Here is a 14,940-nt window from a genome sequence, read left to right as displayed (position 1 = left end):
ACATATGAATCTCAGCCTGTATTTCACATGCCATATGAAGATGTTGCTTGTGGTGTCACAGTGGCAAAACCTGCAGCGAAATGTAAATTCTACTGCACCATGAACAGTTTTTATGGCTGAAATGGATTGCATGTGACTTTTTGGCACAAACACATCATCAAGTGCTGCTGCCCTGACCTTACCTAAGCGACCTTAAGAGGACAGCATATATTGAGATAAATGCTTCCTTCCCTCAGGGTTTCTCAGTTCATATTTTCACGTGAGGATTACATCTTGCACTTTGTAGCCACTTTCAGAGACAACACCACTCTTATTTCCCAGCACAGCACTCTCCTCAGACAGCAAAAGCAGTTGAGTAGTCATTGTTTGTGCCTGGAGCACACAGATCCTGGAATTTCTACTCACTGCTTACATGAAGGAAATTATGAGAAGCAAGTCATGTTTCCTCTGTGTCATGAGGGTGACAACAATAGCAACGAAGGTTTTGTCAAGACAGCCCCAGTTTCAGCAGTGACTAACAAGCAGAAAGATTAGATATTGGGATGATCTAACAGCCTGCTGCTCCCAAAAGGGGGAAGTCCTGCTCCACTTCAGCCCATGACCCTTTGCTCCCTCCTTATCTCCTCCCCCAGACTCATCCCACCTTGACCTTGTGCTGGAATTTGCCAAACCCTTTTCACAGACAATTCAGCTCATTAAAGATGGAGAAAATTGTCTCTTTTAAACTTTTTTTTTCATTTTTATTGATTTATTTTAATTTAGTTTAGCTTATTGAACTGGATTGGCTCAGAACAGAGTCTTAGGAAAGCAAAAGTGCAAGAGAGCACAAGACACAGCAGGAGCATTTGCTCTGGACTCTGAGATCATCATAGCTACAAGGTGTAACCCTCAGAGTTGAACAGAAGATACTCTGTGGCTGCTATTTTCACTTTTTTCTTATTGCTACTTTCTGAGATAATTCGGCCAAGTCAGGAAGTGGATCAGCAGAATAATTGGTGTAATTCAGAAGCATACTCAGCTACAAATGCAGAAAAGAGAATAATTCTGTATTATACAATACCACTAAAGAATGAAGGGTGGAAATTAGAATTGATGACACATAACTGGCTTAGCTTTTATGGGTTGAACGTAGCATGATGGCAAGGTATCACAGCCTCTAGGAGAAGTGTAATGCTTTACTCACTATCAGATATAGCCACATGGCTTCCCTGTGGCTTGAAACAGCATCTACCACTAACCTAAAATACACAGGAGCTCCCCAAGCATCCTGAGTCACTGCAGCATTCAAGTCCATTTTCTCTGTCCAGTTTTGCTTGCCCTACACCTGGAGGGCACCTGGTCAGAATCCTTAAAGGACCATTACTGGACTGGTTTTTTTCCTCCCTACCAATGCACATGCAGCTGTTCCTTTCAGCACTCAGCTCCCTACAGAGGTGACAGATGTGCCACTGCTGTTGTTAGAGACAGGTTAAAAGTTTACAAACCGGTCTTAGCAGCTGTGTTTGGAAGTTAAATTCTGAAAACCACTCCCATCTTCCCAGATTCTGCTTTTGAACAGCCCTATAGTTATGGTCAGACATTAGAGAGATTTCTGTGGTGCTAAAAGAATGTTTTGGAATTTCTTGTCCAGCTATCTGCCCTCAAAACTTAGCAGATGACTCACCAGCATTCACCTCGATTTGTTACTGAGCTAAAACTTTTATCCCCTCAGCTTCTTGTGAAGTTCCACTCTGTATCTTTTCAGAAGCAGATCCTGTTCCAATGCAAAAGAACAAACAACGTGGGAAGCAACTCAGAATTCCGGTTTCCAAAAGCTCTTGTGTTGAATTCCCCAAGCTCACGTGCATGTATTCCTAGAGGCATTTGCACACATAAATCACCGCTTGCTTACATCTGGCACACGCGCAGGGCACACTGCTTGCTTTGCTTGTGCTGCTGCTGCTGACTGCAGGCTGCTCTGCAGATAAGTTTGAAGAAGTTCCTTTGTAATCAGGAGGCTCAAAACCTGACTATTTTGCTGATATTCTTTATGTGTCAGGCTCACTGTTGCCTGCCACTTCCCGACGAAGTTTCTGCAGCCTTGCACCCCCATGGGATTATCAAAAGAGGTGTTTTTCATCCTTGGCAAGTAAAAGAGATATTTCCACCTCCCAGATGTTACTTGTTTACCTTGCTGTACCTGTAAGTGGTCACAATTTGACCAAGCTTCAATCTCCAGAAAAGCAGCTGTCTAAAGCAACAAATACCATCTCACCCAGACCACCCCCTCCTAGCCAGGCTGGAGAGTTTGCTGCAGTCTCACAGAAGCAGCTCCCTATTTTGCTTGCATATTCAGCCCCAAATATAGAAGACATGGCCAGAGAATTTCAAGCTAAAAATACCAATCTTGTGCCATATGAAGGTTATTTCACCACCTTGTACCAGGGTAAGTGCACATCAAGTGAATTTTTCAGAGTGGTTTGTGAAAATTCCTTTGTAGTACAACATTGATCATATCTCTTTCAACTGTAAGTTTTTTTCCCCCTGCAAGTGGGTCAGATTCCTTCTGGATCCTAAACAACAGCTTTTGAGAAAGGAATATTTCTTTTACTTTTAACCTGGAAATTTACAATCTGGTCAGAACCGCTTTGAGTTATGCAAGTCCAGATCTGTACTCCTTTCATAACTGCCTACCATGGTAACAAAGAGGGCAGCGCCATGTCTGGTCCCTCAAGCTCTGTACTTGTGCCAAAGATAACCAGTTATACTGGCATAATTAATTTTGATGCATTAATAGCACAACAGTTTTTGTCTTTACCAGCTAGGATATTTGCCAGTAGGATTTGGCAAAAGTAATTTAACAAAGATTTTTCCTCTCTTAAGAGGGAGAACAATCCCTGATTTTAAAGAACAGGAGAGGAATCCTCATTTAGGGATTAATCATCACTTCATAACTCCTGCAAAATTCACACTCCAGGCTCTGATTTAGTTATACACAATTGCTCTGGCTTACTAATTAAGAATAACAGGGGTATTAGCCTTTCTTCTTTTAGGTTTTTAAATTGCTGATTTAAAACTTCTCTCGGTGTGAGAAGCATTGCTAAATATCTGAAGGGTAAAATAGCAAGGACATTTGCATCTCCAGCCAAACCCACAGGGGTCGAAAAGAAAGGCATGATTTACATTCAGTTCCTCTGCCTACAACCTGGAGGACATCTGGAACTCTTCAACCTCCACTCTGTGAGAAAGGGACTTCTCTCCTGAGGGTGCAAAGCAGATTCATATTTTGACTCTATTTGTTGTCACTGAGAGGGCTTGAGCTTGAAATTATCAATTCCCTCCTGCAACTTTTATATGAGACAAAGCAAGAAGTACTCCAGAGACACATGAAGCTGACACTTACAAAGCCTTTCTTGCTCTTTCACTCGAGTTCCTAACAGGTATCCAGCTTTTCAGCTCATGCAGGTGTTCCCAACTATCCCTAGTCACACACCATTTATTGTGAATGGAAATGAAAGAAAAATTATTTCTCCATCTTACTTAAGATGGGGAAAAAACCCCACAAACCCACCTTCCCTTTCTAATTCTAAAGCAGATTCCAATGAGTCCTACTTTGTTATCAGCACTGATAAGGCCACCCTGATGGTAGGAAGAAGATGATGTACAAGGGTCAGTCTAACACTTCTGCTGGGTACTACTCTAGGCCTTTACCAGAGCACTTTGATAGTGCTGCTGAATGGCAGGGGTGATAACTCATCTCAGCCTGATTAAGGCAACATTTCTTCTAATAACTTGTTATTAAGAAATATGTGATTAACTTTGACTTCAGTACTCTGTAGGGATTTATTATTTTCCTGAGTGCTTTGAGCCTGATTTGATAGCAGTTTTGAATTACGAAATTTGATGCCAGCTTTGATTAGGTTGCATCAATAGCTTTTTTCCCCCCAAAAAAGCTCTCTCTTTGTTCACTACTTTATGCTACCAAGACTTGCCAATCTCTTTGTACCTGCAGAATTTTTTTCTAGTAATAATAATAATAAACCAGCAGCACACAAGGCTCCTTGCTGTGCCGAGCCAAAGCTCCCAAGAACACACGGCAACACGGAAAACACGCAGGGATGCGAGCAAGAGGAGATTGATGAGAAGGATGATAAGCCTGGAGGCAGTGGCAGAAAGCAGCATGGGCACAAGGAGCTCAGGAGCAGGGGCAGGCCTGGGGGCAGCCATTAGGCAAATAAGGCACGTCCAGCCATGTCCCCATCACGAGGGGTTCCACAGGGAGCCACGTGAGCTTTTTTCTGATTGACCTTGATGAAGGGATGCTGGAAGTAGATAGTTAAACCATTTCAGCTAAGACATCCTCAAGACACAGTAAACATTCCCACTGGAATGATCTGCTCCTCCTGGCTCCTCAGTGTCAAGATTCAACAGGACGCTGACTGAAAACTTGTTCTAAAAATGATTGTGGTACGTGGGGTCCTGGGGGGAAATGGTGGTGGAGCAGCATCTGCTTTACTCCTCAGCAACTTTCAGACACATCTGGAGGGTTTGCATGTTGCATATCCTCCTGCCACAGTAGCAGAAATGGTTTGGGAGGGTCTTTGGTATGGAAAGGAATTAATAGAATGAAAACTGTACTGGACACTGCTGTTAGACTTCATTGCGGTCTGTCTTTCTATGGGAGCCTGGATTCCCAAAGGAAAAGGATTGCCAGGAAGGTCCTTTCTGTGCATTTTTCCAGGTAGCTGCAATAATTTCTTTCATATGGGGATGTCATTTCCACAAGGCAGTGCTTTCTCAGTTAGTTCAGGAATATATTCCTGATAGTGCAAACTTGCAAGCTGCCCAGAAACACAGGGTAGTCCAAATGGGGCTGCTTGTTCATTTAACTGTCGAATACATAGCTGAGGTAAGAAGTGCTTTTTCCATTTCCCCCTCCATTTCTAGGTGTACTCCAGGGATTAAATGCATTTTGAAAAGTACTCATGCTCTGTTTGCAGCAGTAGCCATCTCTCACCCCAGCTGTAGCTGGAAAAGCTGAGATGCACTGCAGTGATTTTGCTAACATTCCAGTGACCTGACTATCCACAGGGACAGGGTATTTTTGATAGGAAGCCCTTAATTCTTCATTCTGTAGACCCAGCTGGTCCACAGAGGCTGACATCATTTGACCACAAAATACAATGCTAACCACCAGTTTTTTGCCAAAATATAATTTGATAGCTCAACACATTAAAATTTCTTTTGGAATCAGTGTCCACTATATATGCTATTATTCACCAGTGGTATGCATTCAATGTCTCTATGCAATCATCCAACAGTCTTTTTTCTATGGATATATTTGCCAAGATGAAAAAACAAAGAAACATTTAAACCATTTTCAATGTGTTTCCAACTGTTGGACTAAGTTTTCTGAACCACATTGTTGAGTTGGGATCTAAATTAATGAATATTCTCCTTAGCAGTTGCTATTTAGTCTCCTTTTTTTTTTTTTATTATGATCTGTAAACTATTAAACATGAATATTATCAGGTGGGGCTACACATGTGGACAATCTGGGTTCATTACAGAGCAGGTCATAGGGGAAGTTGCTTCTCCCCCTGTAGTCTGGAATGATTTTATAATCTTTTTTGGAATGAACAGTTCTCTTTAAACAAAAAAAAGGTCCATCTTTCCAAATATATGCTGGTGTTGCTGTTGCCAATTTGACAGCTGTGACATATGGACATTTCACAGGAAATTTGGAGGGTTTTTGGGGTTGTATTTTTTTCCCTCAGGCAGCTCAGAGTCCTGAAAGAGCTGCTGATGAAATATTGAACAAGTGTTGTTAACATCTACTTCCAGCAATATAACAGCTCAGCTATAAATTTTATTCAGAATAAAATCTTGATATGGAATAGCTTTCCACTGGAAAATGTTCTAATGAATCTTTTTGAAACTGTGTTGAGAATACCAAAATTTGTGAAAGTTTTCCATCTAAATGTTTCAGAATGAAACATTTAATCTTTTCACTTTGAAATACCTCTTTATTTTGTATTTGATTGATCTGGTATTTTATGTTACAAAACATTCAAAATATTTTTTGAGCAGTTGAAACATTTTCTCTCAATACAATATAGGGGTTTTTTTCCCTTTAACTTTCCCAGACAATTTTGAAGCATTTAGCATCAACCTTCCAGATCAGAGCAAAGTAAAGTGAATGTAACCAAGTAAAGAGTGCATGTCACCCTCTCTCCCCTGGATCTGAGCCACACAAGGTCTGGATTCAGATTTCTGCTGAAAAGCCTGGCTGCTCACCTCAGGCTGCAGGGACTCACAGGATCAGCTTTGGACATTCTCTGGTTAAGGCTTCAGTGTCAAGGCATTGGCTCTCACAAGAGTATCCATATCCACACTCCCTGGAGTCTGCAGTTCCAGTGCTGTAAGAACCACTGAGTGTGTGGTCTCAGTAAACACAGAGCGAATTCCAAACTCTGCAGCAAGATATCTTGAACAAACACTTTGTGCCTATAAGACACTGATTAATAAAATAGAGGAGTTCAGGCTTCATGAGACTGTTGTGTGGAGGACTGAGATTTTCTGCTTAAAACGTTGCCCTTTCCTGATCTTGGGAAACAGAGGAAGATCTAAACACAGTTATCTACTCTGTAATTATTGATTATATGTAACTGTTGGTTGAGATGCAAGCTATTTCCAGATTAACAGAACAATTTTAACTACAGTACGAGAAATTCAGTGATGGTTGCTAGAGCATGTAATTGAGGTTGTTACAGGCAAACACCAGCAAGGGTTGGGTATTTACCGGGTGAAAACCAGCTACTACCACACTGTTCCAGCACATACTAACCATCAGCCCCTTTCTAACCTGTCCTCAAAAGGTTTACCTCTTCAAAGAATCATAGAATGGATAGAGTTGGAACCCCCTTGCCATGGGCAGGGTCTTGTTCCACTAAACCAGGTTATATCCAGCCTGGCTTTGAACATTCCCAGGGATGGGGAGTCCACAAACCCTGTGGGCAACCTGTTCCAGTGCCTCACCACCCTTATAGTAAAGAATTTCTCCCCAATATCTGCTGTAAACCTGCCCCCCTTCAACTCAAAGCCCTTCTCCCTTGTCCCATCCCTGCATGCCCTTGGAAAATGTCCTTCTCCCACTCTCACAGGCCCCTTTGAGGCGCAGGAAAGTGCCCAAGGCTTACCCAGACTCCTCTCCAGGCTGAACAACCCCAACTCTCTCAAGTGTTTGCAGAGGAGAGGAGCTCCAGCCCTGTGGTCACCTCGGTGGCCTCCTCTGCCCTTGTTCCAAGAGCTCCACGCCTTCCCTGTGCTGGGCCTGGAGCTGAGCCGTGCTCCAGGTGGGCTCCGACAGGAGCACTGGTGCCCTGCTTCACCTGGCTGCAGTGCAGAAGAGTGCAGCAGAGCACAGCTGAGGCTCAGCATTTGACTCAGATAGTGGCCATGCCTCTGCTGTTGTGTTTTTGTGCTGCTCCCAGCCGGGCAGGAATCACTGTAGGTGTTTGGCATCCGCAGTTTGGCTGGGCAAGCTTGGCTGCAGCACAGCTGTGTGCTGTTGAAGTAACCATGGCAGGAAAAGGCAGATCCAGCAGATCCTTCAGGTGGCTCAGTACCCATCCAGCCTGTCCTGCAGCTGCAGTAGTGTGAGGACAGTCCCACAGCCTTTGCAAGGGACATAAACGTAATGAAGTTTTGCATAATCCTGCTCACCCACCATTTACATCTTTGGGATTTCATTGTAGCCAGATGAATCCATTCAACAAAAGAAACTTTTGATGCCAGGACACAACCAGATACGAATGATGCACTGCCTTTATTGTCTATTTAACTCCACAATTTATTGCCTTTTAAAGCCATGCTAGATTATTTATGGAGAGGAAACTAATAAAAGATACAGATATATGGCAGAGATTTTAGAATGGTCTCTGGCAGGAAGCTGCACGAAAGCAGAGAAGTCACTGCAGGGAAAATACATCTTCTCTTTAAAAAAATCCAGTATTAAGCTAAATGCACCTTTGTCATCATCACCTGGCAAGGTCCTTATAAACACCCTTGATTTTGGAATCTCTTAAATTTACACTTTCTGGCATCAATATCCTGATTCCACAGATCTGTTTGAACAAAGAGGACAAACGATTACTTGATTAAACTGAAAAACTGACTAAATCTAACTTTACCTGCAGTGAAATAGATTGGTGGAATTGCTGCTGTATCAGCAGCAAAGCTGACTCAAGTTTACCAGTGTACAGCAATACATTTCAAAAGTTTAGGAAGAGAAACAGATACTCAGGAGTCCTTGGGGATCGCTGAATTATTCAGTGTTGCCTTCTGAGTAAGGCTGATGCTGCACCACTTGGCTGCTTCTGTACCAAATCCAGTAACTGGAATTTGACTGGAGCATAAGAAGGTGATGCATCTTGATTTAAAGATTTCAAGAGATTGACAATTTTCCCACTCTCCTGTCAAGTTATCTCCCTGTCTTCATTTTCAATTTAAACTTAACCTTAATTCAGCTCCCTGTTAGAGGGAGGTTTCTATGCATTCCCCAGCAACATTTAAAAGTTGGTTTAGTACCTGATACTAATTAAATATGAATTAATATTTCTTTTAAACAGGACAGCTGCATCTCTTTCAGTTTCTCATTGCAAGACATTTTATAGCATCTTCATAATTAGTATGGGTGTTTTTCTGTGCACTCTCCAGATTTTATAGGTTCTGTGAGCAAGTTTCTCATGTCACTGTGATATTAAACAAATTAATCTTACAAACACAGCTCTGCTCCTGTCATCACTGTAGAACTTCCATGTCCCACAGCAAGCTCACGTTCAATGCTGTTTCCATTAGGATCCTTAAATGCATTTCTGAAACAGCCTTCCAGTTGGATGGCTCTTAATGCTCATAAGCTGTATTTCATTTGTGTTGTACCTAGAAATCATTAGAAAGACTAGATATGAAAAATAGTTAGAGTAAACATTATTTTGTGCTATATTAATGCAAATTGACCTGGCAAAATTACCTGGCATATAGCCATGTTGATTAGAATCAAGTTACTTGTTCACACTGGCTCAACAGAGGCTGGTTTCACTCTGTGACACACAAAGCTAAATTATCTCCTCTTGCCCTCCCTATCTCCACAAATAAATATTAACAGATTTTTGTTAAATAGCATTAGTGTCACTCGCCCCCTTAGCCATATTTGGAGCCTCATGGCCCTTGTGCCCTCTGTCACAGGATGCCTCCCAATATTCAATTCTCCAGGCCTGCAAGGGTCTTTTATAGCACTTTTTACAAGCCAACTTTGGGCTCAGAAATGACACAGATAAAAATATTGAAGTGCCCCAGCAGCAGTCAACACGTTTGGATGTTTCCAGCTCCAGCACTCAACATCTGTGCCAAAGCCAGCTCTAGCACCAACTAATTCTGGCCAACAGATCACATCAGTGGGGCTCATTAAAGGCTGCAAAGGGCAATAAATCTGACAGGGTATCATTTAACACAATCAATATTTTCAAATAATATTCTCTGAAACAAAAAAAAAAAAAAATGTGCACCTCACTTTACACTGGGCACAATATTGTCTATTCCCTTTCCTGCTCTGCTAGTTGAATCCTATATCAAACTGTCTCATTATTTGCCCTCTGCCACCAAAGAAGCTGAACCAGGGTTACCAAGGTCATCTTGTTTTGCCTCTCTCTGTGGTAACTCTCCTCTAGACTCAAAAGTTTGCTTATTGCTCAAAGACTTATTAAAAGTTAGCAAGAGAAAGCTGTGCACCTCACACAGCTCTTTTACTTATCTCATGCTGTTTAGGCATGCTAAACATTTCATTTTTTTATTCTTTATGGCTGCTGGTTTTCATCTTTCATGGCTATTTGTGAGGGCTGGAAAGTGTTCCTGCATTCCCGCGATGCTTGATTGCATCATCCCAATTCCCTTTAAACACAAAAGAGAAATACTGACTATTTCTGCTGTTCCTGAATCATTGAGACTTTCACCATCTTCTGCTAAGCAAGTGAGCCATACTATTGTTAGAAATTATTTTATTGCTGTTACCCTTTAAATGCCTTACTGTCCTTAGGCTGCAAGGTAGAGGTTTCTTTTGCTCCCTTTCAAGTATTTCCCTTCTTTATATCTCCACAGGCTCTCATTTACATAATTGCTGCCTCCTTCCTCTTTCTTCTCCTCTTCCCCATTTATCTGATATATTTTTAATAGCTGCCTCTGCTTCCTCACTTAAAAAGGAGGTGCCACTAACCAAAGATGTCCTTGTTCACGATTATGAAATTGTGGTTTTTAGTCATCTAGTAAAGTTTCCTAGAATCATTTCCAGTCTTCATTCACATTTTCCTGTCTAGATCTTGCAACTTCTGTCCAAGCTTCTCTTCCCAAACACGTCCATTCATCATTTTCTTGGTTGCTTTGCAAAATAGGCTATGGGGAGCATCACACACAAGGCTAGGCAGAGATACATAAAACAGACCAGAAAGTAAATCTTGTGTCATTCCTTAGACAAGGTAGGAGATGGAAACTTCTTCATTTAACATCCTAACATGAAAAATGAGATTATTTTCAGTGTCTCTTCAGAATATTCTGGACTAGGGTTCAGGTCCTGCTCTCATTTAGTCTAATTACAGAGTCATTACCAGGAATTACTAAGCTTGCACAGACAGTCTCTTTTCTAGGAATTAACCAGCCCTACTCAGTTTGAAAATTATTGGAAATATGTTTTAGGCATTATTACCAAAGAAAACAGAGGCTACTGAGAAAATGAGATTAAAAAGTCTAGAAGTTTTAATAAACACTAAAATACCAAGTACTTACTTACTCATTCCTATTAAACTTTTCAGAAGCTTGTGCTTTATTAACAGCAGTGATAACCAAACGTGCTGTTAGCCCAGCTGGTTTGCACTTGGGAGTATGAGGGAAAGCACTAAGGGACAACATTACCTTCCCAGATTTTTAGGAGCACCTTGGTGAAGGATGGAAAATGTGTAATGTCCTCTAAAAAACTGAGAACAGATGAAAGGAGTTGCCTCTCAATGCTCCTCCTTCCTGTTACATGCTGTGTTTGAGAATTATAAGGAAGCAAAGGGCAAGTGGACGTGATGATGCAGTTTACCAGAACTGAAAGTGCTAGTGATTATGAAATTAACAGTCCTGATTACAACTGAGCACTGATCAAGCAAAACTGTAGTAAGAATATAAAGCTATTTCTTGGTAGATTTTTTGGGTTGTTGTTTCTCTTTTGTTGTTTTTGGTTTTGTTTATTTGTTTTGTTTTTGGGCAAGTATGATAACACACAACGAAGGAAGCATCCAGCTATGCAGAGCTCCTAAAGAGCTTCTCTGGTTTTGTTTTCTGCTTGGTTAGTTTTTTTTCCCTCCTTAAATGCAGTTGACTCCAATAGCATGAGGGGAGAGGAAGAAAGGAAGAGAACTTTTTGGGAAGTCTACCTAATAAACATTATAGAAACTTTGCTCCAACATTACAGCTATTTACTTGATTTTAATGCTGCTATTTGTGGGGAAATAAAATAGTGCACAAACCAGGTAAAAATGGCAGGTAGCTAGGAAAAATTGGAAGCATGGCAGAAGGAATCAAGGGTTTGGGATAAGCAGTAAACATGGATTTGTCAGGAGGAAAATGACAATTGTCAACCTCAGGACAAGAGTTCTCCATCCCAGGCGTGCTCCTGCTCCTTCAGGCCACATAACTGATGCAAGAGCTGAGTTTTGTGTTTCATGTATAATGCAACAGGAGAAGTAATTCCAGTGCAGGAATAAAAAAAGTTTACTGTTTTCCATCAACTCTAGCCTCTTTCTTAGCTGATTTTAAAGTTTCAAATCTCTTTCCAGATGAAAATAACACCCACATAGTCCTATCCCCACTGGAGTTCAATTTAGTTATCTTGGAAACGTGATGATGAAATGATACTGCAACTATTTCTCAGTTATGGTGAAACCAAGAAAGTTTTATGAAAAGGAAAAAAAAAAAGGTTTAACTGGGGCAGAGACTACAACTAGCTACTAAATATTTTACTACAGAAAGAGATCTGGAACATACACAATTTGGTGCAGCAGATTTGGTTTTCTGTGCTATTGGCAATTCTTTTTTAAAAATTAGGTCACTTTTTCAAGGAAACCTTAGTAACTGGCATATGTGGGGATGATACGCTGCAGCTTGAAAGAAAAGTGCTTTTTAACAGTAGCATCTTCCATCCTATGTCTATTGTTTTTCAGCAAACAACAGAAGATTTGTCAAATTAGAGTGGCTGTATTTAGTCTAATGTTTACACTTCTCCACAGTTGAATGCTAAATTAGAGTAGTCACACTGTCATAATTCTCTAATCTTAGCAATTTTGGGGTTTGTTTTTGTTTTTTTTTGGTTTTTTTCTTTTTTTTTTTTTTCCTACTCAGTGCTCCTTTACTCATGCCTTCAAACTATGGGAAAAAATTACTTTGAACATAACTATTTGATTTTTTTTCTGGTAAAGACTGTCTTCTACTTCAGAAATATAAATCTATCTGTGCAAGGTATATGTATTGGTTCTCATAACCCCAAAAAACAAAAGCAGGTACTGTGGCCGACTGTAGAACACTTGTTCTCTGCCCAGTCTAATATAGATTTATCCTTACTTAACCTTTGACACCCATCTCTAAAACACACCTTTGAGACCTCCAAGAGAAAAAATCATCTCTGATGGTGGTCAAACATTGCAGTAGGTTGCTCAGAGAGGTTTTGCAGACTCCACCCATTAACACTTCAGTGATATGACCCTGAGGAACTTCAGGTATCTCCACACTTGGCCAAGTTTTGAGCAGAGGGTTGGACCTGATGACCTCCAAGGGTGACTTCAGCACCAGGAGCAGCAATGAATGACCAAGTTCCCCTGGCAAGTGTGAAGTGGTGCTGGGGTCAGGCACCCTGGATCCACTGATGGCAATGCCAGGAATGACCACGAAGCTTGGCAGGGTCAGGGCTGACAGCACAAGTGCAGGGAGAGCTCATGTGGAAGGCAGTGCTGATGGATGCTGCTGCTGAAAGCTTCAAATATGCATGCTGCTGCTCTGAGGGGAGGATTGCTCTTCCATGAGACTGGCCACAGAGGCAGCCTCCCCTTGACAGAAATACTGCTCCTGAGTACGTGAAATAATTATGAGATGAATATGAATTGAAAGTGCACTTCCTCTTGACCTACTTCCCAGGCAGAGAAGCACAGCTTGATGCCCTCCTGTTTGGAGAGGTAAAATTATCTCTGCATTCCCTGGGCTCCACACAAGCCTCTATTGTTTGGTACCAACCACATGGCTCATTATCGTGCCTACTACGCAGTCTCTCATAATGATTTCCTTCCCTCTCCTGTCAACACCCAGCTGACTAACCAAACTGGTTTCTGGGCAGAGACCTGGGCCTGTTTACCCCTCAATAAATACACCTCTTTTTTGTTTGTACTCTGGAGGTAAACATGCACAATGGCAGTGTCAGCTGGCCTTGGGAAAGTGGCTGGTCATTCTGAGGTGCTCCAGGACTACAGGCATCAGATTCCTTCCTTGTTAAGGGAACTGACCTTTTCTACTCACAAGGTTGTGGGATGGATCTCTTTACTCCACCACAAAATCAATTACAGGTCCCATTAATGCCAGTGGAGTCTGGCTGGGCCCTGAGCCTCAATGGATAAATCCTGCAGCAGCTCAAGGGTCAGAGCAGGACAGTGGTGCCAATTCTGTGACAATCTCCTGCCATGAAGGATGTCAGCTCCAGAAATAGAGCTTTTGACACATGGGCCTTCCTGCCTCCTCAGAGAGGTCTGTGGCCTCTTATTCAGGTCTCTAAGTACGGAGGATGCTCCAGCACAGCTTGTGTTGGCATTTCAAAGCTATCAACTGTGCTGGCACTGCATGGTTCTTTCATCAAAAAAAAACTGTTTGAAAGGGGAGAAGCTGCTGGGATTTTCTGCCCTGGATATACTTCCCTCCTCTGCCCCCAAAAAAAAAAAAAAAAAAAAAAAAAAAAAAAAAATATAATATAAAAGATTAATCAGTTCACGTGTTTAAGATATTTATCCTAACTGATGTCTTGCTATACCAAGTCATACAGGAAGCAGCAGAGAGCAAGGGGTCACTGAATGATTTTTTAGTTAACTCATAACCCGTATAAACCACATGGAGAGAAGTGATAGAATGGTGCATAAATTGCCAGAACAAAATCTCCATTCCAACTTCCCAGGCAGAAGTCTGTAGGCCACAACAAGGCAAACTTCTGCTAAGAAAGAATCTGATCATGGGTTGAGTATTTTTCCACATGCACATGACACCAAAGATAATAGCTTTTTCTGCAAACTTCACCCAGGATGAATTGTGACCCAGGCTACATGAATCACCTGCCAAACCCTCCAGTGCGTCAGTGATAAGAGAACACAAATTCAAAAGTGCAGGTGCCATATCAGCAGCTGGAGTGGAGCTGACAGCACAGCTAGAGACAATGACCATTCCTGAATTCTTTCCTGGCCATGATTCGAATGTTTCATCTCACTTTCCACATTAAGATGTGACACATCTGAGTGATGTGACCTCTGTGACAGATCTGGATGCCCATCTGAGCTCTCTTGCCTTGTCAGCAGCAATAATTTCATTCTTTTTGGGCATCCATAGTTGCTGCTGTAATCTCAGACATCACTTACTAATCTCACAATGACCAGGTGTGTCCAATAACCAAGTGTAGCTCTGGATTTCTCTTATCTCAGGGTGTGTGTGCATGGGGTTTTGGTTTGGGGAGGGATTTTATTCCCCTCCAGTGTACTGATGGAACATTTTTCCTCCTGAAGACAATTCTGTTATCAGCAAAGATATTGAACAGGGAAACTCCTTGTTTGAGATGAATTCAAGGAAACTGATTCAAAGGCAGTGTTTTGGTTGTCTAAAGCAACCAAACCACAGCTTCAGCTG

At 41.6% G+C, this 14,940-nt stretch overlaps 1 protein-coding gene across 6 annotated transcripts in view; it reads left to right on the top strand.

The window, feature by feature from the left end:
• NINJ2 (ninjurin 2) overlaps positions 1 to 14,940 on the top strand; it is a 48,849-nt gene that overhangs the window by 14,437 nt on the left and 19,472 nt on the right. Inside the window, exon 2 of one of the 6 annotated variants that reach the window (XM_041484333.1) lies at positions 1,745 to 1,803. The exons of the other annotated variants lie outside the window; for them this stretch is intronic. Within the exon in view, the coding sequence (XP_041340267.1) occupies positions 1,762 to 1,803 (42 nt within the window). The 5' untranslated portion in view covers positions 1,745 to 1,761. The remainder of the gene's footprint in view (positions 1 to 1,744; positions 1,804 to 14,940) is intronic. 6 annotated transcript variants of the gene reach the window in all.

Source organism: Pyrgilauda ruficollis, unplaced genomic scaffold, assembly GCF_017590135.1.
Source record: "Pyrgilauda ruficollis isolate IOZ18807 unplaced genomic scaffold, ASM1759013v1 scaffold66, whole genome shotgun sequence".
NCBI lineage: Eukaryota > Metazoa > Chordata > Aves > Passeriformes > Passeridae > Pyrgilauda > Pyrgilauda ruficollis.
This window is presented reverse-complemented; position numbering and strand designations above follow the sequence as displayed.